This window comes from Gallus gallus, chromosome 1 (assembly GCF_016699485.2).
Source record: "Gallus gallus isolate bGalGal1 chromosome 1, bGalGal1.mat.broiler.GRCg7b, whole genome shotgun sequence".
NCBI lineage: Eukaryota > Metazoa > Chordata > Aves > Galliformes > Phasianidae > Gallus > Gallus gallus.
In genome coordinates this window covers 140,009,929-140,034,814 of record NC_052532.1, presented here as the reverse complement: position 1 = coordinate 140,034,814, position 24,886 = coordinate 140,009,929, and the positions used below count along the sequence as shown (strand labels likewise).

Below are 24,886 nucleotides of genomic sequence, written 5' to 3'. Positions count from 1 at the left end.
GAGGACCATGTAATCTCGGCAAACTAACCCTATTTGCTCCCAGAGTAAGGGATACCTTGAATAGCACTCTCTGGAATGTCACCTGGTTACACCAACTATCACCAACATGTGATAGTAAGATCACATTCTGGGATTATCCTACCAGAGTGATATCGGCCCTTCTGTCCCCGATACTTGCCGCAAAAACTGCTAGGAACCTAGAGATACTAGCATGTTGGGCAGCAAAAGAGTTAAATCTCACTTCAGCAATACTGTTGGATCTACGACAGGATGTAGATAGTGTTCGGCATGCGGTACTACAGAATCGTGCTGCTACAGATTTCTTACTACTTGCTCAGGGATGTGGTTGCACAGATTTTAGCGGAACGGGTTGCTTTAATCTCTCGGACTGTTCAGAATCCATACATAAGAAATTAGAAAGAATGAAGAATAACATGCAACAGATAACAGTTAATGTCAATCCGATTCTGGAAGAGTTAGGGGGATTATGGGAGAAACTTACCAGTTGGTTACCTAATTTTGCATGGCTTAAGCAACTCTTTATAGCTTGCATTATTATGGTATTTATTTTCGTATGCATTGTAATGAAGTGTGCACTGTGGTTGTGTAAAAGTACTGGAAGTAGTTACGAGGAGTGGAAAAGGCACGAGCTACAACAGAAAATAGAAAGTGGGGGCTATTTCAAGTCCCCGCTCTTTCGAAATGGAATGGTCTAGCAAAAGAATTTGCTAGGTGGAAGAAAAGGGGGATTGAAAGAGGGGGGGACTTGATTCGAATTGATTCCGCTTAATGAAAGAGGGTTTGCTTTTGTGATTCTACCTGGACAGTTTAGATTCTGCTTACATTCCACAGGAGCATTCTTTTGTGGTGAGAAAAACATAGGTGCCAGACTCCTTGTCGGCAAGACAACGAGGAAGAGTGTTTACTTCATCCCAAGGGACCAGATGGGGATGCGACCATCCAGAGGAGAATACAATGCGTGCGCCGGAGGGGAGGGACTTGATTAATGAATACGTAGTGGGGTTCAACGTAATGTATGAACTTGACTTACAAATATGTAACATTTCTGTGGACCGGTATGCAAGTTAGGAGGAGCTATCCCCCTTGCATCCAGCTTTGCGCAGCGTTGATTAAAACATACCTGATTTTATAACTTCTTTCTGGTTATAGAGTTTGATTACTTCTTTGTGGTTATAGAGATTTAAGTCATGCCCTCTCACAGTCAGATGGTAGGGGGTGAGCTCAGAGACAGTGAGGGATGGAAACAAGGCCCTGATCAGGGCAGCAAGCAAAACCGCCTCTCAGCCTGTCCCACCTTCCCAGATGCCCTTAAATAACAGGTATGAGGTTCTGGAGCTGGAGGGATAGGGGCATGTGGATGTCAGTGAAGGTGCATCCATGCAGGAGAGATTGCCAGGGGCAAGTCAGACTGCTCCCCATATTGCTACATCAGTAAGGAAAAAATGAAGAGCTGTCATAGGGGACTCCCTTCTGAGGGGAACCGAGCACCCGATATGCCGCTCAGACCCATCCCACAGGGAGGTGTGTTGCCTGCCTGGAGCATGGGTGAGAGAGGGTGCTAGGAAAATCACTTGCCTGGTCAAGCCCTCTGATTATTACCCATTGCTAGTTTTCCCTATTGGAAATGAAGAGGTAGGCAAAGTAAGTTCTCAGGTGATCAGAAGGATCTTTAGGGCCCTGGGAAGACTGCTGAAGGGATCAGGAGTACAAGTTGTGTTCTCTTCTGTCCTCCCAGTCGGTGACTGGGATCTGGACAGAAGGAGGAGGGTGGACATGGTGTCGTACTCAGGGCTTTGGGTACTATGGCTTGGGACGCAGCCTTGCGAAAGGGGGAATGCTGATGGTGGATGGGAGCTGACTGACTAGAAGGGCCACAGACATTCTTGGGAGCAAGCTAACTGAGCTGGTTAGCAGGGCTTTAAACCAGATATGATGGGGGCAGGGGGTGTACCGGGTGACAGAGAAGCGCATGGGAATGCTGTCACCTTGGGAGGTGGTAAGGGAAAGCCCCAGACTTGTCCTGGAGGTGTTAGGGAGGGCTCCTCTGAGAAGGCAACGAGGCCAGTAGCTAAGCTTCAGTGCCTCTGTACCAATGCTCCTGGTGGATGAGAAGCTGGACGTGAGCCAGCAGTGTGCTCTTGCAGCCTGGAAGGCCAACTGTGTTCTGGGCTGCATTAATAAAGGGGTGGCCAGCAGGGAGAGAGAGGTGATTGCCCTCCTCTACTCGGCTCTTGTGAGGCCCCATCTGGAGTACTGCATCTAGGCCTGGGGCCCCCAGTACAGGAAGGACGTGGAGCTCTTGGAGTGGGTCCAGAGGAGGGCCACTAAGATATTAGAGGGCTGGAGCACCTTTCCTATGAGGTTGAAAGAAATGGGCTTGTTTAAATTGGAGGCTCCAGAGAGACCTCATTGTGTCCTTGTAGTACTTGAAGGGAGCATATAAACAGGAGGGGGAACAACTGTTTATATGGGTGGATAGTGATAGGACCAGGGGGAATGGTTTTAAACTGAGACAGGGGAGGTTTAGGTTAGATATTAGGAGGAGGTTTTTCACTTAGAGGATGGTGACACACTGGAACAGGTTGCCCAAGGAGGTTGTGGATGCCCCGTCCGTGGAGGCATTCAAGGCCAGGCTGGATGTGGCTCTGAGCAGCCTGGTCTAGTGGTTGGCAACGCTGCACGTAGCAGGGGGGTTGAAACTCAATGATCACTGTGGTCCTTTTCAACCCAGGCCATTGTATGATTCTATGAAAACTTTCTAGCTGCTAAACCAGGCCAGAGCTGAGCTGTGGACACAGTTTATCAATATCTCTCCCAGGTAATGACTAAAGGGATGGATGCCTGACACTCCTGTATCAGAAGACTGTGTAGAGGAAATGGACCTGGGGGTGTTGATTGACGCTAGACTGAACGTGAGCCAGCAGTGTGCCCAGGTGGCCAAGAAGGCCAATTGCATCCTGGCTTGTATCAGAAATAGTGTGGCCAGCAGGAACAGGGAAGTAATTATTCCCCTGTACTCAGCACTGGTGAGGCCGCACCTCGAGTACTGTGTCCAGTTTTGGGCCCCTCACTGTAAGAAAGACATTGTGGTCCTGGAGCGTGTCCAGAGGAGGGCAACAAAGCTGGTGAGGGGTCTGGAGCACAGACCTTATGGAGAGCGGCTGAAGGAGCTGGGATTGTTCAGTCTAGAGAAGAGGAGGCTCAGGGGAGACCTTATTGCTCTCTATAACTACCTGAAGAAAGGTTGTGGTGAGCTGGGGGTCGGCCTCTTCTCCCGGATGACTAGTGATAGGACTAGAGGGAATGGCTTCAAGCTGCGTCAGGGAAGATTCAGGCTGGACGTTAGGAAATACTACTTCTCTGAAAGGGTGGTCAGGCACTGGAATGGGCTGCCCAGAGAGGTGGTGGAGTCAACGAGCCTGGTGGTGTTTAAAGAGCGTTTGGATGTTGTGTTAAGGGACATGGTTTAGCGAGAACCATTGATGAAGGGCGGATGGTTGGAAGGGATGATCCTGTGGGTCTTTTCCAACCTTAGTGATTCTGTGAAGGCACGTGCAACAGAGGCTCCCACCGCTGTAGCTCAACGGTTTGCTACTCTCACTACTTAAAGAGCACAGCAGCAGCCTCTGGAACTTCCTTGGATACACCATGCTGACGTCTTTTAACTTAATCCGTGCTGAACAGTTGCAGGCATCCTCTAGTTTCTTGAGAGAGTTGCTGGGCATTCCCCAGTGCTCCTGGACTTTGACCCCAGAAGGCCCTGAGGTTTTCTGAAGTTTCTCAGATTCAGCAGTTGGGACTGCTGAGCAAAATGCTGTGCGTGTAGGCTTCTTTCAGACTGGCCAGGGAGGCTTGGCATGTAAAGCCAAGAGTAAGACTGAGTGGGAACATACTCCAAGCAGGCCAAAGCTAGATCACACACTTCGGTCAGCTCCTGGGCAACCTTCTCTTGGGCTTAGACATGTTTATTTGGGCAGTGGATCCGGGAAACACGTTATCTGCAGCCCTTCCCTGCGCGTTTGGTGGTGATGAGTGAGAACAGTGTCTTCTGGCATTTGCCATGTTGCCACGGGGTTGGTTCAGGCCTCTGCTGACACACACTGACACTGCATATTCTCTTCACAGCCACACAGCTCCCCAGCAGTGCTGATCTTATTCTTGGTCTGCTTGTGGCTATCTTCTGCACTCCACTTCTCTGTACTTCCACAGCAGCACACATTTCTCCTCTCTTTTCCCACACGTAGTGTCTGTTTGCTTGCAACCGAGCGGGAGAGCTCACCAATTGTTTTCTGCCTATGAAGGTCAGACTGAGAAGACTGCTGTGAGGACTGAGAGAAAGCAGTAATGAGTGCTGAGAACATGGTATAGGGAAGAGCCTTCAGACCTGGACAGAGATGCTACCTAAGCACCTGTGTGTAAAGCTTGTTTGCTGGGCAGAACAGAGAGTGATAGAGTTCACAGGATACAAAGATAGTTGTAGTTTGGCAAACCAATAAGCTCCGAGTTCAGATTACAAAGTATGTGTAAACAAAGGAAATGAAGGGGTGTACCTATTTGGGGAACGGCTGATAGGCGAATCAGGAGGAATGCGAACCCCAAGTACCTCAGCCAATGGGGAGAGGGGGAATGGCTCACCAGCGTCAGGGTACAGACATATGGGGGACAGTGGATGACATATAAATACGGGGAGGCCTGGATGTGGAGTCTGTCACACTCCCACAAATCTGCCATGGAAAGTGCTGTGTGCTTACAGTGGTGGACGCAAACACCGAGGTCTGGAAATGCATCCTCTGCCCCTATGTCCACCCAAAATGCTATCCTTGAATAGCAAATGTTATGGTGATGTGGCACCACAGAAAGAAGTGAGTCGGATAATGGAACTCACTTTAAAAATACCCACATAAACACCTGGGCCAAAGAGCATGGCACTGAGTGGATAGATCATATCCTCTACAATGCACCAGCTTCTGGAAAAGTCAAACGCTACTTATGAGTGTTAAAAGCTACACCGTAAGCAATAGTTGGCAGAACATTCAAGCACTGGGATACACGTTTAGCACAAGCCACCTGCTTTGTCAACACTCTGGGATCTGCCAGTCGAGATGGTCCTGCTCAATCCAGTCCCTTATGTACTGTACGAGGGGATGGAGTCCCTGCAGTACATAAGAAGAATTTACAAGGGAAAATGGTTTGGGTTATCCTGGCCTCGGGCAAAAGCAAGCCCACCTGTGGGACTGATTTTGCTCAGGGACTTGGTGGGAAACGCAAAAGAAGAAACAGGGACATTCAGTGTGTACGTGAAAGAGACTTGATGACGGGAGAGAACAGTCAGTAGTTTTAGGTGTATGTGCGCATATATACACATATATGTATATAGTGTTAATTATAGTTTATTGACCGCATAGATACATGTATCTGCGTTGTACAACTTGGGCATGATGTCATGATATGGAATAGGTGGTGAACGCTGTCATGGTCGGCCATCAGTGTGGACATCATGCAATGAACTGATGGAATTGGGAAAGCTGCTAAGAGAGAACTACAGTTTGGTGTCTTCTTGCTTGCGGCCGGGCAGGAGTCATCATCGATTCCTCACTGCCTGCGGAAGTCAGGCTGAGAGGATTGCTGTGGGGACTGGCAGAGTAAGGCAGCGAGCGGCGAGAAAGTTGAATAGAGAACACACTTAGATTTGGGTTTGGATTCCCTGAAAGATCTTCAACTTCTATGGTAATTCTTGTTAAGTTCCGTGGTTTTTTTAGCAGAGCTGGATCTTTGTTTCTCATGTCTCTGCCAGTTTCACCTAGCATTGCTCCTCTGGAATAAAAAGAAAGGGGTCTTAGAAATGAGTCCCAGTGTGTATGACTGAAGAGGTAAAGAAATTCCTCAACAGAAATCCCAGCAGAGGGCTGCCCACAGCTCACTGTGCTCTAGGATACTCTCCTTGCAAGCGCTTCCCTGCACGGAGCAGCCATCTAGCAAAGACTAGCGGAGAAGCAACTCACGCTTGTCTCTTCATCAGCAGCTGTTTGGCCAGGTAACCCAAAGCAGCCAGAATGACCAGAGAGAACAGGATGGCAAGCACCGCAGCTGCAAGGTGATTTTCTCCCCCTTTCCGATCCACGCTCCCTGCAGATCTCACACCGCCAGCACCTGGAGAACGCAAGACAGTGCAACACACTCATGAGTTCTGCACTACTGATGGTCTCCCAGTGTCTTGGAGAAGTGCGAGTGATGATAGTATTCACTCCATTACTGCCCCTGATTCTCGCGTCTTAGTAGCAGAGGAGGAGGATGATCTCTTACAGTCCTCCTGAGCAAGAGCCCACTTGCAAGGGAGAGGCTGAGAAATCACTGCCTCCAGCTGTGTCTCAGGGAATGAACAGGCATGCACTGCACATGCTGTACTTCCAAGGACTCCAAGCAGGATTCTGCAAGGTAAGCTGACAGCCATCCTCTATGGCCAGCTCTGCCACTACGGGCAGAACAGCTCCAGCTGCATGTTTGAATGCACCTCCTCAGCTTTGAATGGCAGTAAACACGCTTTGTACAGAAGCTCTCCCCAACAGCTGATAGTATCTTCTCCCCTCAAGAAGGAACTCTTTATTCCTTCCAGTAAACAAAGACAACATACTTCTGGGATACTCTTCAGCCTCAGAACCAAGATCCATCTGAGAAAGGGAAGGAGGAATCCTAGGTGCAACAGCTGTAAGTAAACACAGAGGAGGAACATTTGCATTACAGATGGTGATAACCCTCTTCATCATCAACACTTGCACGTGGGTCAGCCTGGCCTTCTAGATGCACCTGGCATCTCTCAGAGGAAACCTAGACACACCACTTACCCATGCGATTCCTCCAAGGCTCAGAATAAGGAACCCACTGAGAAGCTGCAGAGCCAGTACCTGAGGCCACATCTGCCACCAAAGGCAGAAGTTAACAGTTCCTGACATACATTGCAGTTCATCTGTTCAGCCTTGAATGGCAGCAAACACTCCTACTGACAGACGCTCGTCTCCCACTTCCACTCACAAGTATGTGGCAAACGGGTACCAGGTGCCAGAAGAGGCACCATTTTGGCACAAAACAAACCATCTTCAGGTTGGCTGGGAAAAGGGCTCTAAACTCTGCCCCAAATGCTGCTGTCTCTGCCGTCAGCACTTCAAGAGACACACGGCTGGGGCTGCTGTCAAATGCAGCTGTGCGGGGCAAAGTATCCCAGGGCACATCTCTGTGCTCTCCTGGTTGCTACTCTGCTCTTCTCCACATCCCAGCACCAGCAAAGAACATTGTAAGGTGTGTTCCACAGGAAGACAAGGCTGAAAGTATGTGCTGACACTGCAAAAATGAGCAAAGACGGACCACTCACCCCTGCGGTAGGCTTGAGGCTGATGAAAACGGCGCAGCCTCGATATGCGGCGTACAGGCAGATCTGTAAACAAACAGAAGAGAGATTTCTTTTCCATACTGTGCCATGATTCTCAAGAAAGGAACTGCAGAGCCTGGCAGGGGATCATGTAGCGTTGTGAGAACCACACGTAGGTCCAGATTCTGACAGGTCCAGAGCAGAGGCCTGGGTGAGCCATGGCTGGGAATCTGACACGTCTCCAAGGAAAAACATACCACTGCGTTCCTTGCCACGTTCCAGATCAGCTTCCATGGGGTATGCTGCATACATGTCGCCAACACGATCATCTGGAATGGAGAACAAAGCAGAGAAGCTGTCAAGACCTGTTGCCATATGCTTCTTCATAAGGGATCGGCAGTGCCCGGAGATGGGTTGTGTGATCCACAGGCAGAAGCCACACGTGGGTGCAGATTCTCTCAATGTGTGCACCAGCCTGCTTCAGCTGTGGGCTGGGACATGGCAGCTCCCCAGATGCTGCCCTGAGGAAACAGCCCGCAGCACTCAGCCTGCCTTCAGGACAGACAGCCTGCGCTTGCTTACTGGAGAGCCTTCGACAGGTGGAGAGGCTAAGGAGCATCAGGGCATGTGAGCAGGAGACTGATGGGTGGAGTAACTCCCTGGTGTGCTGGAGGGAAGGGCACCAGGGGGGATGCCCCCCAGAGCGTGGTAAAGCCCATACCCCGTCCCTGTCAGGCTGAGGTAGGGGACCAAAAAGACGAGGAGGGTTGGAAGTGAGTCCTAGTTCAGCACTGCAGGCAACCCCCCTCCCTACCTACCTCCCTTCCCCAGGCACCCCTCCATAGTAGGTTTGAGGCCCTGGATCTTGAGGGAGAGCTAGGTGAGGATGTGGTGGCAGGCCCATCTATGAGGCCAGATAGAAAGAGGCAGTTGACACCATGCCTCAAGACTCCTCCAGTAAGAAAGGAAGAAGGGTAACTGTAGTAGGTGATTCCCTTCTGAGAGGAACAGAGGGCCCAGTATGCAGGCTTGACCCCTAAGTCTGCAGTCTACCTGAAGCCCGGAGCAGGGAGATGATCACTGGGACACTCCCAACCTGCTGCACTCGACAGCCTACTACCTGCTACTGATCTTCCAGACAGGTGGGAAGGAAGCTGCTGGCATGGGTGATCCTGCTGTGGGTGTCTATTACAGGTCACCAGATTAGGACGAGGAAGCTGATGAGGTCTTCTACAGACAGCTGATAGCAGCCTCGCAATTACCGGCCCTGGTTATTGTAGGGGATTTTAACTACCCTGATATTTGCTGGAAGGCCTACTGGCTGAGCCAGCCAGCCATCCAACCACAGCCCACGAGGTTCCTCCAGCACACTGATGATAACTTCCTGATGCAAGGGGTGGATGAGCCAACTAGGAGAGGAGCGCTGCTGGATTTTATTCTCACTAACAAGGAGGGTCCGGTGGAAGTGATGAAGGTTGATGGCAGCCTTGGTTGCAGTGAACGGGAGGTGGTAGAGCTCAGGATCTCCGGTGGCCAGAACAGAATACCAAGCAGAATCCCAGCCCTGGACTTCAGGAGGGTGAACTTTTCAAGCAGTTGCTAGGGGAGATCCCGTGGGGCAGGGTATTTGAAGGTAAAGGGGCCCAAGATAGATGGTTAGCATTCAAGGACTGCTTCTTCCAAGCTCAAAATCAGAGCATCCCGACAGGTAGGAAGTCAAGAAAGGGAGCCAGGAGACATGCATGGTTAAACAGGGAACTGCTGGGCAAGCTCAAGTGGAAGAGGAGAGTCTAAAGATCACGGAAGGAGGGAGGGGCTGGATACCTGGGAGGAACAGAAGACGGTTGTCGGAGGATGCAGGGAGGCAACTAGGAAAGCTAGGGCCTCATTAGAGTTAAACCTTGCAAGCGGGGTCAAGGACAACAGAAAGGGCTTCTTCAAATACACTGCAGATAAAACTAACACTAGAGGCAGTGTAGGCTCACTGATGAGTGAGGTGGGTACCCTGATGACAGAAGATACAGAGAAGGCAGACTTACTGAATGCCTTCCTTGTGTCTGTTGTACTGCTGGAGGCTGTCCTGAGGAGCCCCATACCTAGAGAGGTAGAGCCCCATAGGTGGAGCTCTACCCCCATGCATCCAGCACAAAAGAGAAATGATGGCTGGGTTCATATTCTTTCAACCTTCAGAGAAGCCTGCTTGAGCTGTGGGCTGGGACCTGGCAGCTCCCCAGATGCTATCCCAGAACAACAACAGGCACCAGGGCTCAAGGACATGCTGGACAGACGGACTGCACTTGCTTACTGGGGAGCCTGTGACATTCCCCAAAGCAGCAAAATTCACATGGCGAGCAGCTGAGAACAGAAGAAGGCCTTTGTACTGCTCATGGTGCAGAGCCCATCGGTCAGTGAGCAGCTGACCCAGCACCACCCCATCTGCTGCTGGGGACCCTGGGCTGAGGACATGGTTGAGAGGTTGGGTGTTCGTCAGGGAAGCGCTGCAGTAGGACAGTAGAAGGCTGCAGTGCCTGGAGTTGGAATCAGAGGAGCTCTCCCCTCTAGGATGTCCCTGTGTGCTCCAAGGTGGGATGTCTGGGGAGGTTGGAGAGCCATCACATCACCTCTTAGGACACAGAGCTGATGTAAGAGCCTGGCTGGTTGTTTCCCCGGGGGACCCACCACCCAAGGCTGCTTTCCAGGAAGCCTCAGGGGTTTGTTTCCCCAGTGCTTCCCTCAGTGCCCAGCCTACCTGGACTCAGTGCTTCCTTTGCGACATCCTGGGGTTGCCCATGACACGGAGCCACCAGGAAGAGGAGAAGGAAGAACAAAAAGCAACAGCTGGGAGCAGCTGTCTCCCGTAGTTGCCCCATGCTACCTCTTGTCTACAACCAGCAAGCACCCTCCTTGCAGGCTTGAGGCACAAGTGGCACCTCCTGGCATGACGTATATGGGGTTCCTGAATGTCCTCACGGGGCCCACTGTGACCTCACAGAGCACCTCTGATGACGCAAGAAAAACCTCCTTGACCTTTCTGAGCTCTGAGGAACTTCTTGAGCACCTTATTAAGGAGTAACTTCCAAACAAAGTCCGTTGTTTTAGCTATTCCTGAAAAGTTGGTCCGGATGTGCAATATTGTCTTCATACTCAGCTGTAGACATTGAAGCAATCTCAAGCCTCACCACAGACTGAACTGTATCAGGATGCAAAACAGCAGAAATCCCGCCCATCCCATCCCCTGACAGATGCAGCTATGTTTCCTGTACAGCATAAACCTCACCAACACTGTCTCACTTTCTCTGGATAGACCGAAGTCTTTTAGCTGACTGCAGAGTTCCAGCGGAAGCCTGGTATAAACCTTCTACTTTCTTTTGGTGTGCTGGGCTGTGCTTTGGGCTGTCCTGAGCACTGAGCAAGCAAAGATTTGTTGCTCAAAATCCAGGGCTGCAATTCCTGAAACAGCCTTTAGAGGACAGCGAAGAACTGCAAATGAAACATTTTCTGGTCTGACCTCAGTCGGGGACCCTTAGGGTTTGGAGTTTATTGTTGTTATTTTTTGAATATGGGTTATGAGTTGTGATTTAAAATGCAGCCTAGCTGTTGCTTCTGTATTTAAAATGCAGACCAGGCGTGACTACTCTATTAATACAGGCTGGTTTGTGTGTTATGGCTTTCTAAGTCAAGGCGTTAAGAGTTGTATCTAGATTGTAGCCTGGTTTTGATCCAATTAGTTGAGTCTGGAGTGGGATTGTCAGCACCAGCTGCCCTACACAGCAGATACTTTGCTGCTTCAGGACGCTATTTGCTGCTATTGGTATAATCTGGGTGCAGTAATGTACTACTGAAATACGATGAGGTTCAGTGCTGGTCTGGCCTGCATCATATGTATGACACCACAATAAATGTTGGGGTTGCCTGTTCACTTGTGTTGGAGCCTGAGCAGTCTCCCAGATATGGTGGGGCAGCCCTGGCAGGGCTGGGGCAGTGGCCCAGGGCCAGTCTCCCTGCAGCCCAGGAGCCTTCAGACAGACAGTCCCATCTAGGCAAGGGCGTGGTCTGTTTTAGGCTGACCTGTTAACACCGGAGACCCTGAAGTTTGGAGGCAGGAGTTTGATGATAATTTGACATGAGCTAAAGGCATGGCCACCTCCTCCAGCTGCCTAGGCTCAGAACCGCTGCCGCCTGACTGCTTATACTCGGCCTGATGCCCAGAGACCCGGGGTCTCAGCCCAGGCTGGGGGACATGGCTGCTGCTTTCCCTTTTGCAGGCTCAGCCTGTAGCAATGCTGAGTAGGTGGTATCTCAGAGACATGCACACACAGAGAAAGAACACTGACATGATGCTGACTGGCTGCCTCAGCCAAGGGCTGCCTTCAAAGGGACTCACATGAACACAGACAGCTGAGACACAACACCAGGCACGAGGGCTATGAGCTGCAGCCTCGCTGCAGGCATCACTGTGGAGCCCCAGGCCAGTCTCACTCACCACAGCACTGCCCATAGCTGATGTGGGAACACACACCATTCCTGTCCCAGAGGCTGGGATGGGAAGACCACGATCCATTCAGCATCCGGCACCAGTCTGCAGGCTTGCACCACAGGCCTGACTCCAGCAGCTGTCAGCAGCTTCACTCACACTCAGAGGACTGACCAACTGACCAACGACTGGCACTTCTTTTTATGCTTTAATAAACAATGTTAAAAAATAAAAAAAGCTTGGTTACTTCTATACATTACCTATATTATACATCTTATGAGGGCTGCTCCAGAAGTAATGCCCCCTATTTTATATGTTGGCCCAAAACACCAGAGGCAGACGTTGGTGGCATGGCAGTAAAGGTTAAACCTTCTCACCCATATCCCATTACACGTTCTTGCCGTGCAACAGCTGGCAGCAGTCAGGCAGTGTGACACAAGGGTGTCTGACATGGAAGTGCACATCGAGCCAACCATCAAGCTGTCACTGAATTCCTCCAGGTGAAAATGACGACACCCACTGACCTTCATCAATCTTTGCTGAAAGTTTATGGAGTCCAAGCAGTGGTTGTGAGCTCAGTCAGGTGGTGCACGGTGCATTTCAGCAGTGGAGACAGTGACACTGGGACAACTCCGCTGGTGCAGACTGTTATGAGCGCAGCACCCAGGTTCTTGTTCATCGCTGGAGAAAATGCACAGCTAGTGGTGATGGCTACACTGAAAAAGCATTTTGCAGCGGAGAATGTGCTTTCTTAAACAGCATTATTGTACTCTTTGTAGCAGTTGTAGCTAAAATAGGAATAAGTAGGAGGCATTAATTTTGGATCAACCTACCTATACATGTCCCAAGAAAATTTTTCCTCTATAGGACAAGAGGGAATGGCCTCAAGTTGTGATTGAAGATCAACTGAATAGCTTTCTGAGAATCCAAGCACGAGTCTGAAGGGTGTTCTCTATTCCGCTTTCACACGGCTCGCTGCCTTACTCTGCCAGTCCCCACAGCAATCCTCTCAGCCTGACTTTCGCAGGCTGTCAGAAATCACTGATGACTCCTGCTCGGCTACAAGCGAAAGGACACCAAAGTCAGGAGAAGAGAGAAGCACGTGGTGCTGTGGAAGAGCGGTGGAACTGGATGAACCAGAGAAGCCCTACTGGACCAAGAATGTCAAGATCAGCACCGCTTTCTGTTTGTGTCGCCGCGTTCCTTTTCGCAGCAGCTCACAGGCGTGCGAGACCAAGGCAGCCCCTAGGCGCTACTCAAGTGCCGGCACTCCTCTCTCCGCCCACACGCGTCAGAGCCGCCACGCTGCGGGACGGGGGAGGGCTGGGAGCTCTGCCATGGTCTCCCTCGGCTTCTTAGTGCTCCCTCGTCTTGTTTTTTTGCTTTTTTTTGCCGCGATTCGGACCCTTGAAGAACAGTCCGTTAGAATAACGCTCCACCACGAAGCTCATCTCCTCGAGCTCTGCCCGAAAATGGCGGCTGCCACCGGCACTACTCGCTCCGCCCACCCGCCTCAGAGCCACCACCTCGTTCGAGCCCTTCCTGAGCTAGAAGGAGCCCTTCTGATGCACAGCTTCTCGTAGAATCAGAGGCTGTTTTGAGTTGGAAGGGACCTTAAGGGACCATCTTGTTCTCCCCGTCCCTGCTCTAGACCAGGTTGCTCACAGCCCCATTCAGCCTGGCCTTGAATGCTCCGGGGAGGGGGCATCCACAGCCTTGCTGGGCAACCTGTTCCAGTGCCTCACTCCCCTCACAGGAAAGCATTTCTTCCTAACCTCTAGTCTAAATCCACCCTCTTCCAGTTTAAAACCATTTCCCCTCATCCTGTTGCTACGTGCCCTGATAAAAAGTCCCTCCCCAGCTTTCCTGTAGGTCCCCTTCAGGGACCTACTGAAGGCTGCTCTAAGGTCGCCCCAGAGCCTTCTCCAGGCCAAAGAGCCCCAGCCCTCCCAGCCTGTCCTCGTAGTGGAGGTGCTCCAGCCCTCCGGTCATCTCTCTGATCCTCCTGTTGTGACCTTTCAAGCTAAATATTTCCTGTACTTGGGTGATTATCGCGACGCAGAAAGAAAAGAGTTTAGAATTAAAAAGAATCATCAGATACACAGAAGAAACACTACTGTAACGGTATTTTGCTTTCTCGAAGGCATGAAATTTGTGCCAAAACCAGTACAATGTGAAACGGCCGTTAATAAAATATCTCAAAGAACAGTAACAGTGGTATAGGACAACACTGACAAGATATACTGTTCTTGTAAGACTTCAGAACTTGTAGAAGTAAAATGAAAACAAACCAACAAACAAACAAACAAACAAACAACCCACCAAAGAACCCCTCTCTTTGCTCCCAGTCATTCTTTCCGTAGCAGCAGGGATGCTGTTTCTACGTGGTAAAGAGAACCCCCTCGTTACAGAATACCTGCTTCATGGAAACCTCCTAAAAGTAAAGGGGATAGAAGTTCATGGTAAAATTGAAGAAACTTGTTTTTCTGTCTTAGCAAACAGGGAATTACAGCAATTCTTGCCTACTAAAACCTACTACTAGCAAGACGTGGTGTTTTTTTTTTTCATCAAGGCTTCAGAAGATCAAAGTTGAAACAATACGCAACAAGTCACAGAGTCATTTTTTCACAATTTTCAACCGTTTTTTCCCCAAGATTTACTGATGCATGTCAGCCACCTACATAATATGATTTATCAATGGCTTTTTTTGTTGCTGCATCTGAAGAAACTGGTTAAAATAGATCCCAGATCCAGATGATACCAGAATTCCTAAGTTGCAGACGCTGTCTCTGCTCACTCATCAAGGTCTAGGGAGAGTTGTCATTCTAGCATCACATCCTATCTGTAGTGCAGGTGGTCGTTAGAATGCCCTTGGTGACAGTTTGCTAATGTCACCAGAAGGCATAGTTTAGTCCAGCCTTGGAAGATGATTTATGGCCTACTCTAATTATGTCAACCAGTGGTTATTTATCCTCATCTCTATTAGATCCGGGAGCAATTTGTGCTTCCCCAATACGCTGGGTATTAGACACTGGTTTAAAGGCTACTACCAAAAGCAGTGTCTTTTGCACAAGTAAGCAGTGTCTTTTGAGGCCACACCTCAAGCACAGTGTTCTCTCTGGTCATTCTGGCTGCTTTGGGTTACCTGGCAAAACAGCTGCTGATGAAGAGACAAGCGTGAGTTGCTTCTCCGCTAGTCTTTGCTAGATGGCTGCTCCGTGCAGGGAAGCGCTTGCAAGGAGAGCATCCCAGAGCACAGTGAGCTGTGGGCAGCCCTCTGCTGGCATTTCTGTTGAGGAATTTCTTTGACTCAGACTGTCTCTTCAGTCTGAGTCAAAGAGTCTCTGAAGAGACTTGCCACTGGGACTCATTTCTAAGACCCCTTTCTTTTTATTCCAGAGGAGCCATGCTAGGTGAAACTGGCATTGACATGAGAAACGAAGACCTGCTTCCGCTACTGTCAACGGCACAGAACGTTGCAAGAATTACCATAGAAATTGAAGATCCTTCTGGGAATCGAAACCCAGGCCTGAAGGGTGTTCTCTATTCCGCTTTCTCCCGGCTCGCTGCCTTACTCTGCCAGTCCCCACAGCCATCCTCTCGGCCTGACTTTTGCAGGCTGTCAGAAATCACTGATGACTCCTGCTCAGCTACAAGCGAAAGGACACCAAAGTCAGGAGAAGAGAGAAGCATGTGCTGCTGTGGAAGAGCGGTGGAACGGGATGAACCAGAGAAGCCCTACTGGACCGAGAATGTCAAGATCAGCACCGCTGGGGAGCTGTGGACCGCTGAAGAGAACAAGCGGCGCCCATGAGAAAAATACATCACATAAACTTGAAAGAGAGTGAGAGTCCTAACTGTGCTGCAAGCTCGGCAATGCAGAGCACTAGGGAACGTCCTTACATCCCCCCATCACTTTGTCTCTCCCTCCCAGAAGCCATGTGGGAAGGACTGGAGTGTTTGGGGAACTCTACTTCTCCTATGTTCCCCTATGATGACAGCTCTTCTTTTTCTCGTGACGGATGCTGTAGCAATATGGGGAGCAGTCTGACTTGCCCCTGGCAATCTCTTCTGCATTGATGGACCTTCACCGACATCCACATCCCCCTATCCCTCCAGCTCCAGGGCCTCATACCTGTTACGTAAGGGCACCTGGGAGGGTGGGACAGGCTGAGAGGCGGCCTGCTTGCTGCCCTGATCAGGGCCTTGTTTCCATCCCTCACTGTCTCTGAGCTCACCCTCTCCCATCTAACTGCTAGAGGCTACATGAGCCACTGCTATTTGTACAGCGTCTCCCCCGTGCCTTTCCCACAGGGATGGCAGAGTGTGACTCCACCGATCAATCCGGCTCTCTCAATTCCGGGTGCTCCTCAACCTCTCCACCTCCACCTCCCCTCCGCCCCCCCCCCCACCCGCCTTTAGCTTTAGCTTTAGCTTTAGCTTTAGCTCGGCCACCAGGCTGAGCAGACCATCCACTTGCTCACAGCGCGCACAGGTGCTATCCCTGCTGCCCTCCTGGAGCAGCGACAGGCTCAGGCACGACCGGAACCACTGCACGGACATCCGCGCTTTCTGTTTGTGTCGCCGCGTTCCTTTTCGCAGCAGCTCACAGGCGTGCGAGACCAAGGCAGCCCCTAGGCGCTACTCAAGTGCCGGCACTCCTCTCTCCGCCCACACGCGTCAGAGCCGCCACGCTGCGGGACGGGGGAGGGCTGGGAGCTCTGCCATGGTCTCCCTCGGCTTCTTAGTGCTCCCTCGTCTTGTTTTTTTTTTGCCGCGATTCGGACCCTTGAAGAACAGTCCGTTAGAATAACGCTCCGCCACGAAGCTCATCTCCTCGAGCTCTGCCCGAAAATGGCGGCTGCCACCGGCACTACTCGCTCCGCCCACCCGCCTCAGAGCCACCACCTCGTTCGAGCCCTTCCTGAGCTAGAAGGAGCCCTTCTGATGCACAGCTTCTCGTAGAATCAGAGGCTGTTTTGAGTTGGAAGGGACCTTAAGGGACCATCTTGTTCTCCCCGTCCCTGCTCTAGACCAGGCTGCTCACAGCCCCATTCAGCCTGGCCTTGAATGCTCCGGGGAGGGGGCATCCACAGCCTTGCTGGGCAACCTGTTCCAGTGCCTCACTCCCCTCACAGGAAAGCATTTCTTCCTAACCTCTAGTCTAAATCCACCCTCTTCCAGTTTAAAACCATTTCCCCTCATCCTGTTGCTACGTGCCCTGATAAAAAGTCCCTCCCCAGCTTTCCTGTAGGTCCCCTTCAGGGACCTACTGAAGGCTGCTCTAAGGTCGCCCCAGAGCCTTCTCCAGGCCAAAGAGCCCCAGCCCTCCCAGCCTGTCCTCGTAGTGGAGGTGCTCCAGCCCTCCGGTCATCTCTCTGATCCTCCTGTTGTGACCTTTCAAGCTAAATATTTCCTGTACTTGGGTGATTATCGCGACGCAGAAAGAAAAGAGTTTAGAATTAAAAAGAATCATCAGATACACAGAAGAAACACTACTGTAACGGTATTTTGCTTTCTCGAAGGCATGAAATTTGTGCCAAAACCAGTACAAGTGTGAAACGGCCGTTAATAAAATATCTCAAAGAACAGTAACAGTGGTATAGGACAACACTGACAAGATAGACTGTTCTTGTAAGACTTCAGAACTTGTAGAAGTAAAATGAAAACAAACCAACAAACAAACAAACAAACAAACAACCCACCAAAGAACCCCTCTCTTTGCTCCCAGTCATTCTTTCCGTAGCAGCAGGGATGCTGTTTCTACGTGGTAAAGAGAACCCCCTCGTTACAGAATACCTGCTTCATGGAAACCTCCTAAAAGTAAAGGGGATAGAAGTTCATGGTAAAATTGAAGAAACTTGTTTTTCTGTCTTAGCAAACAGGGAATTACAGCAATTCTTGCCTACTAAAACCTACTACTAGCAAGACGTGGTGTTTTTTTTTTCATCAAGGCTTCAGAAGATCAAAGTTGAAACAATACGCAACAAGTCACAGAGTCATTTTTTCACAATTTTCAACTGTTTTTTCCCCAAGATTTACTGATGCATGTCAGCCACCTACATAATATGATTTATCAATGGCTTTTTTTGTTGCTGCATCTGAAGAAACTGGTTAAAATAGATCCCAGATCCAGATGATACCAGAATTCCTAAGTTGCAGACGCTGTCTCTGCTCACTCATCAAGGTCTAGGGAGAGTTGTCATTCTAGCATCACATCCTATCTGTAGTGCAGGTGGTCGTTAGAATGCCCTTGGTGACAGTTTGCTAATGTCACCAGAAGGCATAGTTTAGTCCAGCCTTGGAAGATGATTTATGGCCTACTCTAATTATGTCAACCAGTGGTTATTTATCCTCATCTCTATTAGATCCGGGAGCAATTTGTGCTTCCCCAATACGCTGGGTATTAGACACTGGTTTAAAGGCTACTACCAAAAGCAGTGTCTTTTGCACAAGTAAGCAGTGTCTTTTGAGGCCACACCTCAAGCACAGTGTTCTCTCTGGTCATTCTGGCTGCTTTGGGTTACCTGGCAAAACAGCTGCTGATGAAGAGACAAGCGTGAGTTGCTTCTCCGCTAGTCTTTGCTAGATGGCTGCTCCGTGCAGGGAAGCGCTTGCAAGGAGAGCATCCCAGAGCACAGTGAGCTGTGGGCAGCCCTCTGCTGGGATTTCTGTTGAGGAATTTCTTTGACTCAGACTGTCTCTTCAGTCTGAGTCAAAGAGTCTCTGAAGAGACTTGCCACTGGGACTCATTTCTAAGACCCCTTTCTTTTTATTCCAGAGGAGCCATGCTAGGTGAAACTGGCATTGACATGAGAAACGAAGACCTGCTTCCGCTACTGTCAACGGCACAGAACGTTGCAAGAATTACCATAGAAATTGAAGATCCTTCTGGGAATCGAAACCCAGGTCTGAAGGGTGTTCTCTATTCCGCTTTCTCCCGGCTCGCTGCCTTACTCTGCCAGTCCCCACAGCCATCCTCTCGGCCTGACTTTTGCAGGCTGTCAGAAATCACTGATGACTCCTGCTCAGCTACAAGCGAAAGGACACCAAAGTCAGGAGAAGAGAGAAGCATGTGCTGCTGTGGAAGAGCGGTGGAACTGGATGAACCAGAGAAGCCCTACTGGACCAAGAATGTCAAGATCAGCACCGCTGGGGAGCTGTGGACCGCTGAAGAGAACAAGCGGCGCCCATGAGAAAAATACATCACATAAACTTGAAAGAGAGTTAGAGTCCTAACTGTGCTGCAAGCTCGGCAATGCAGAGCACTAGGGAACGTCCTTACATCCCCCCATCACTTTGTCTCTCCCTCCCAGAAGCCATGTGGGAAGGACTGGAGTGTTTGGGGAACTCTACTTCTCCTATGTTCCCCTATGATGACAGCTCTTCTTTTTCTCGTGACGGATGCTGTAGCAATATGGGGAGCAGTCTGACTTGCCCCTGGCAATCTCTTCTGCATTGATGGACCTTCACCGACATCCACATCCCCCTATCCCTCCAGCTCCAGGGCCTCATACCTGTTACGTAAGGGCACCTGGGAGGGTGGGACAGGCTGAGAGGCGGCCTGCTTGCTGCCCTGATCAGGGCCTTGTTTCCATCCCTCACTGTCTCTGAGCTCACCCTCTCCCATCTAACTGCTAGAGGCTACATGAGCCACTGCTATTTGTACAGCGTCTCCCCCGTGCCTTTCCCACAGGGATGGCAGAGTGTGACTCCACCGATCAATCCGGCTCTCTCAATTCCGGGTGCTCCTCAACCTCTCCACCTCCACCTCCCCTCCGCCCCCCCCCCCCACCCGCCTTTAGCTTTAGCTTTAGCTTTAGCTTTAGCTCGGCCACCAGGCTGAGCAGACCATCCACTTGCTCACAGCGCGCACAGGTGCTATCCCTGCTGCCCTCCTGGAGCAGCGACAGGCTCAGGCACGACCGGAACCACTGCACGGACATCCGCGCTTTCTGTTTGTGTCGCCGCGTTCCTTTTCGCAGCAGCTCACAGGCGTGCGAGACCAAGGCAGCCCCTAGGCGCTACTCAAGTGCCGGCACTCCTCTCTCCGCCCACACGCGTCAGAGCCGCCACGCTGCGGGACGGGGGAGGGCTGGGAGCTCTGCCATGGTCTCCCTCGGCTTCTTAGTGCTCCCTCGTCTTGTTTTTTTTGCCGCGATTCGGACCCTTGAAGAACAGTCCGTTAGAATAACGCTCCACCACGAAGCTCATCTCCTCGAGCTCTGCCCGAAAATGGCGGCTGCCACCGGCACTACTCGCTCCGCCCACCCGCCTCAGAGCCACCACCTCGTTCGAGCCCTTCCTGAGCTAGAAGGAGCCCTTCTGATGCACAGCTTCTCGTAGAATCAGAGGCTGTTTTGAGTTGGAAGGGACCTTAAGGGACCATCTTGTTCTCCCCGTCCCTGCTCTAGACCAGGTTGCTCACAGCCCCATTCAGCCTGGCCTTGAATGCTCCGGGGAGGGGGCATCCACAGCCTTGCTGGGCAACCTGTTCCAGTGCCTCACTCCCCTCACAGGAAAGCATTTCTTCCTAACCTCTAGTCTAAATCCACCCTCTTCCAGTTTAAAACCATTTCCCCTCATCCTGTTGCTACGTGCCCTGATAAAAAGTCCCTCCCCAGCTTTCCTGTAGGTCCCCTTCAGGGACCTACTGAAGGCTGCTCTAAGGTCGCCCCAGAGCCTTCTCCAGGCCAAAGAGCCCCAGCCCTCCCAGCCTGTCCTCGTAGTGGAGGTGCTCCAGCCCTCCGGTCATCTCTCTGATCCTCCTGTTGTGACCTTTCAAGCTAAATATTTCCTGTACTTGGGTGATTATCGCGACGCAGAAAGAAAAGAGTTTAGAATTAAAAAGAATCATCAGATACACAGAAGAAACACTACTGTAACGGTATTTTGCTTTCTCGAAGGCATGAAATTTGTGCCAAAACCAGTACAATGTGAAACGGCCGTTAATAAAATATCTCAAAGAACAGTAACAGTGGTATAGGACAACACTGACAAGATAGACTGTTCTTGTAAGACTTCAGAACTTGTAGAAGTAAAATGAAAACAAACCAACAAACAAACAAACAAAAAAACCCACCAAAGAACCCCTCTCTTTGCTCCCAGTCATTCTTTCCGTAGCAGCAGGGATGCTGTTTCTACGTGGTAAAGAGAACCCCCTCGTTACAGAATACCTGCTTCATGGAAACCTCCTAAAAGTAAAGGGGATAGAAGTTCATGGTAAAATTGAAGAAACTTGTTTTTCTGTCTTAGCAAACAGGGAATTACAGCAATTCTTGCCTACTAAAACCTACTACTAGCAAGACGTGGTGTTTTTTTTTTTCATCAAGGCTTCAGAAGATCAAAGTTGAAACAATACGCAACAAGTCACAGAGTCATTTTTTCACAATTTTCAACTGTTTTTTCCCCAAGATTTACTGATGCATGTCAGCCACCTACATAATATGATTTATCAATGGCTTTTTTTGTTGCTGCATCTGAAGAAACTGGTTAAAATAGATCCCAGATCCAGATGATACCAGAATTCCTAAGTTGCAGACGCTGTCTCTGCTCACTCATCAAGGTCTAGGGAGAGTTGTCATTCTAGCATCACATCCTATCTGCAGTGCAGGTGGTCGTTAGAATGCCCTTGGTGACAGTTTGCTAATGTCACCAGAAGGCATAGTTTAGTCCAGCCTTGGAAGATGATTTATGGCCTACTCTAATTATGTCAACCAGTGGTTATTTATCCTCATCTCTATTAGATCCGGGAGCAATTTGTGCTTCCCCAATACGCTGGGTATTAGACACTGGTTTAAAGGCTACTACCAAAAGCAGTGTCTTTTGCACAAGTAAGCAGTGTCTTTTGAGGCCACACCTCAAGCACAGTGTTCTCTCTGGTCATTCTGGCTGCTTTGGGTTACCTGGCAAAACAGCTGCTGATGAAGAGACAAGCGTGAGTTGCTTCTCCGCTAGTCTTTGCTAGATGGCTGCTCCGTGCAGGGAAGCGCTTGCAAGGAGAGCATCCCAGAGCACAGTGAGCTGTGGGCAGCCCTCTGCTGGGATTTCTGTTGAGGAATTTCTTTGACTCAGACTGTCTCTTCAGTCTGAGTCAAAGAGTCTCTGAAGAGACTTGCCACTGGGACTCATTTCTAAGACCCCTTTCTTTTTATTCCAGAGGAGCCATGCTAGGTGAAACTGGCATTGACATGAGAAACGAAGACCTGCTTCCGCTACTGTCAACGGCACAGAACGTTGCAAGAATTACCATAGAAATTGAAGATCCTTCTGGGAATCGAAACCCAGGTCTGAAGGGTGTTCTCTATTCCGCTTTCTCCCGGCTCGCTGCCTTACTCTGCCAGTCCCCACAGCCATCCTCTCGGCCTGACTTTTGCAGGCTGTCAGAAATCACTGATGACTCCTGCTCAGCTACAAGCGAAAGGACACCAAAGTCAGGAGAAGAGAGAAGCATGTGCTGCTGTGGAAGAGCGGTGGAACTGGATGAACCAGAGAAGCCCTACTGGACCAAGAATGTCAAGATCAGCACCGCTGGGGAGCTGTGGACCGCTGAAGAGAACAAGCGGCGCCCATGAGAAAAATACATCACATAAACTTGAAAGAGAGTTAGAGTCCTAACTGTGCTGCAAGCTCGGCAATGCAGAGCACTAGGGAACGTCCTTACATCCCCCCATCACTTTGTCTCTCCCTCCCAGAAGCCATGTGGGAAGGACTGGAGTGTTTGGGGAACTCTACTTCTCCTATGTTCCCCTATGATGACAGCTCTTCTTTTTCTCGTGACGGATGCTGTAGCAATATGGGGAGCAGTCTGACTTGCCCCTGGCAATCTCTTCTGCATTGATGGACCTTCACCGACATCCACATCCCCCTATCCCTCCAGCTCCAGGGCCTCATACCTGTTACGTAAGGGCACCTGGGAGGGTGGGACAGGCTGAGAGGCGGCCTGCTTGCTGCCCTGATCAGGGCCTTGTTTCCATCCCTCACTGTCTCTGAGCTCACCCTCTCCCATCTAACTGCTAGAGGCTACATGAGCCACTGCTATTTGTACAGCGTCTCCCCCGTGCCTTTCCCACAGGGATGGCAGAGTGTGACTCCACCGATCAATCCGGCTCTCTCAATTCCGGGTGCTCCTCAACCTCTCCACCTCCACCTCCCCTCCGCCCCCCCCCCACCCGCCTTTAGCTTTAGCTTTAGCTTTAGCTTTAGCTCGGCCACCAGGCTGAGCAGACCATCCACTTGCTCACAGCGCGCACAGGTGCTATCCCTGCTGCCCTCCTGGAGCAGCGACAGGCTCAGGCACGACCGGAACCACTGCACGGACATCCGCGCTTTCTGTTTGTGTCGCCGCGTTCCTTTTCGCAGCAGCTCACAGGCGTGCGAGACCAAGGCAGCCCCTAGGCGCTACTCAAGTGCCGGCACTCCTCTCTCCGCCCACACGCGTCAGAGCCGCCACGCTGCGGGACGGGGGAGGGCTGGGAGCTCTGCCATGGTCTCCCTCGGCTTCTTAGTGCTCCCTCGTCTTGTTTTTTTTGCCGCGATTCGGACCCTTGAAGAACAGTCCGTTAGAATAACGCTCCGCCACGAAGCTCATCTCCTCGAGCTCTGCCCGAAAATGGCGGCTGCCACCGGCACTACTCGCTCCGCCCACCCGCCTCAGAGCCACCACCTCGTTCGAGCCCTTCCTGAGCTAGAAGGAGCCCTTCTGATGCACAGCTTCTCGTAGAATCAGAGGCTGTTTTGAGTTGGAAGGGACCTTAAGGGACCATCTTGTTCTCCCCGTCCCTGCTCTAGACCAGGTTGCTCACAGCCCCATTCAGCCTGGCCTTGAATGCTCCGGGGAGGGGGCATCCACAGCCTTGCTGGGCAACCTGTTCCAGTGCCTCACTCCCCTCACAGGAAAGCATTTCTTCCTAACCTCTAGTCTAAATCCACCCTCTTCCAGTTTAAAACCATTTCCCCTCATCCTGTTGCTAGGTGCCCTGATAAAAAGTCCCTCCCCAGCTTTCCTGTAGGTCCCCTTCAGGGACCTACTGAAGGCTGCTCTAAGGTCGCCCCAGAGCCTTCTCCAGGCCAAAGAGCCCCAGCCCTCCCAGCCTGTCCTCGTAGTGGAGGTGCTCCAGCCCTCCGGTCATCTCTCTGATCCTCCTGTTGTGACCTTTCAAGCTAAATATTTCCTGTACTTGGGTGATTATCGCGACGCAGAAAGAAAAGAGTTTAGAATTAAAAAGAATCATCAGATACACAGAAGAAACACTACTGTAACGGTATTTTGCTTTCTCGAAGGCATGAAATTTGTGCCAAAACCAGTACAATGTGAAACGGCCGTTAATAAAATATCTCAAAGAACAGTAACAGTGGTATAGGACAACACTGACAAGATAGACTGTTCTTGTAAGACTTCAGAACTTGTAGAAGTAAAATGAAAACAAACCAACAAACAAACAAACAAAAAACCCACCAAAGAACCCCTCTCTTTGCTCCCAGTCATTCTTTCCGTAGCAGCAGGGATGCTGTTTCTACGTGGTAAAGAGAACCCCCTCGTTACAGAATACTTGCTTCATGGAAACCTCCTAAAACTAAAGGGGATAGAAGTTCATGGTAAAATTGAAGAAACTTGTTTTTCTGTCTTAGCAAACAGGGAATTACAGCAATTCTTGCCTACTAAAACCTACTACTAGCAAGACGTGGTGTTTTTTTTTTTCATCAAGGCTTCAGAAGATCAAAGTTGAAACAATACGCAACAAGTCACAGAGTCATTTTTTCACAATTTTCAACTGTTTTTTCCCCAAGATTTACTGATGCATGTCAGCCACCTACATAATATGATTTATCAATGGCTTTTTTTGTTGCTGCATCTGAAGAAACTGGTTAAAATAGATCCCAGATCCAGATGATACCAGAATTCCTAAGTTGCAGACGCTGTCTCTGCTCACTCATCAAGGTCTAGGGAGAGTTGTCATTCTAGCATCACATCCTATCTGCAGTGCAGGTGGTCGTTAGAATGCCCTTGGTGACAGTTTGCTAATGTC

The 24,886-nt window shown here is 50.4% G+C and overlaps 2 protein-coding genes across 3 annotated transcripts in view; one reads left to right on the top strand and one right to left on the bottom strand.

Annotated features, from left to right (window-relative positions):
• Positions 1-24,886, top strand: part of LOC107055526 — a 77,647-nt gene that overhangs the window by 5,056 nt on the left and 47,705 nt on the right. The gene's annotated exons all lie outside the window — the stretch shown is intronic.
• On the bottom strand, positions 5,396-17,280 carry LOC107050336. Of its 2 annotated transcripts, none has more exons than XM_040651048.2 (6): positions 16,343-17,280; positions 7,642-7,713; positions 7,388-7,450; positions 6,653-6,724; positions 6,024-6,171; positions 5,396-5,835 (listed from the first exon to the last, which is right to left on the bottom strand). In XM_040651048.2, exons 1-6 carry the CDS (start codon positions 16,419-16,421, stop codon positions 5,550-5,552), a joined length of 720 nt encoding a protein of 239 aa, XP_040506982.1. In that variant the 5' UTR covers positions 16,422-17,280; the 3' UTR covers positions 5,396-5,549. The 2 variants fall into 2 exon arrangements, with proteins under 2 accessions (XP_040506982.1, XP_040506977.1); XM_040651043.2 differs by lacking the exon at positions 16,343-17,280 and adding an exon at positions 10,134-10,261.

Coding starts and splice junctions, on each gene's coding strand:
- LOC107050336 (XM_040651043.2), bottom strand. CDS start 10,254: ATGGGGCAACTACGGGAGACAGCTGCTCCCAGCTGTTGCTTTTTGTTC. Junction 7,714..10,133: donor AAAGGAAGCACTGAGTCCAG/GTAGGCTGGGCA, acceptor TCTCCATTCCAG/ATGATCGTGTTGGCGACATG. Junction 5,836..6,023: donor CTGCTGATGAAGAGACAAGC/GTGAGTTGCTTC, acceptor TTTTTATTCCAG/AGGAGCAATGCTAGGTGAAA.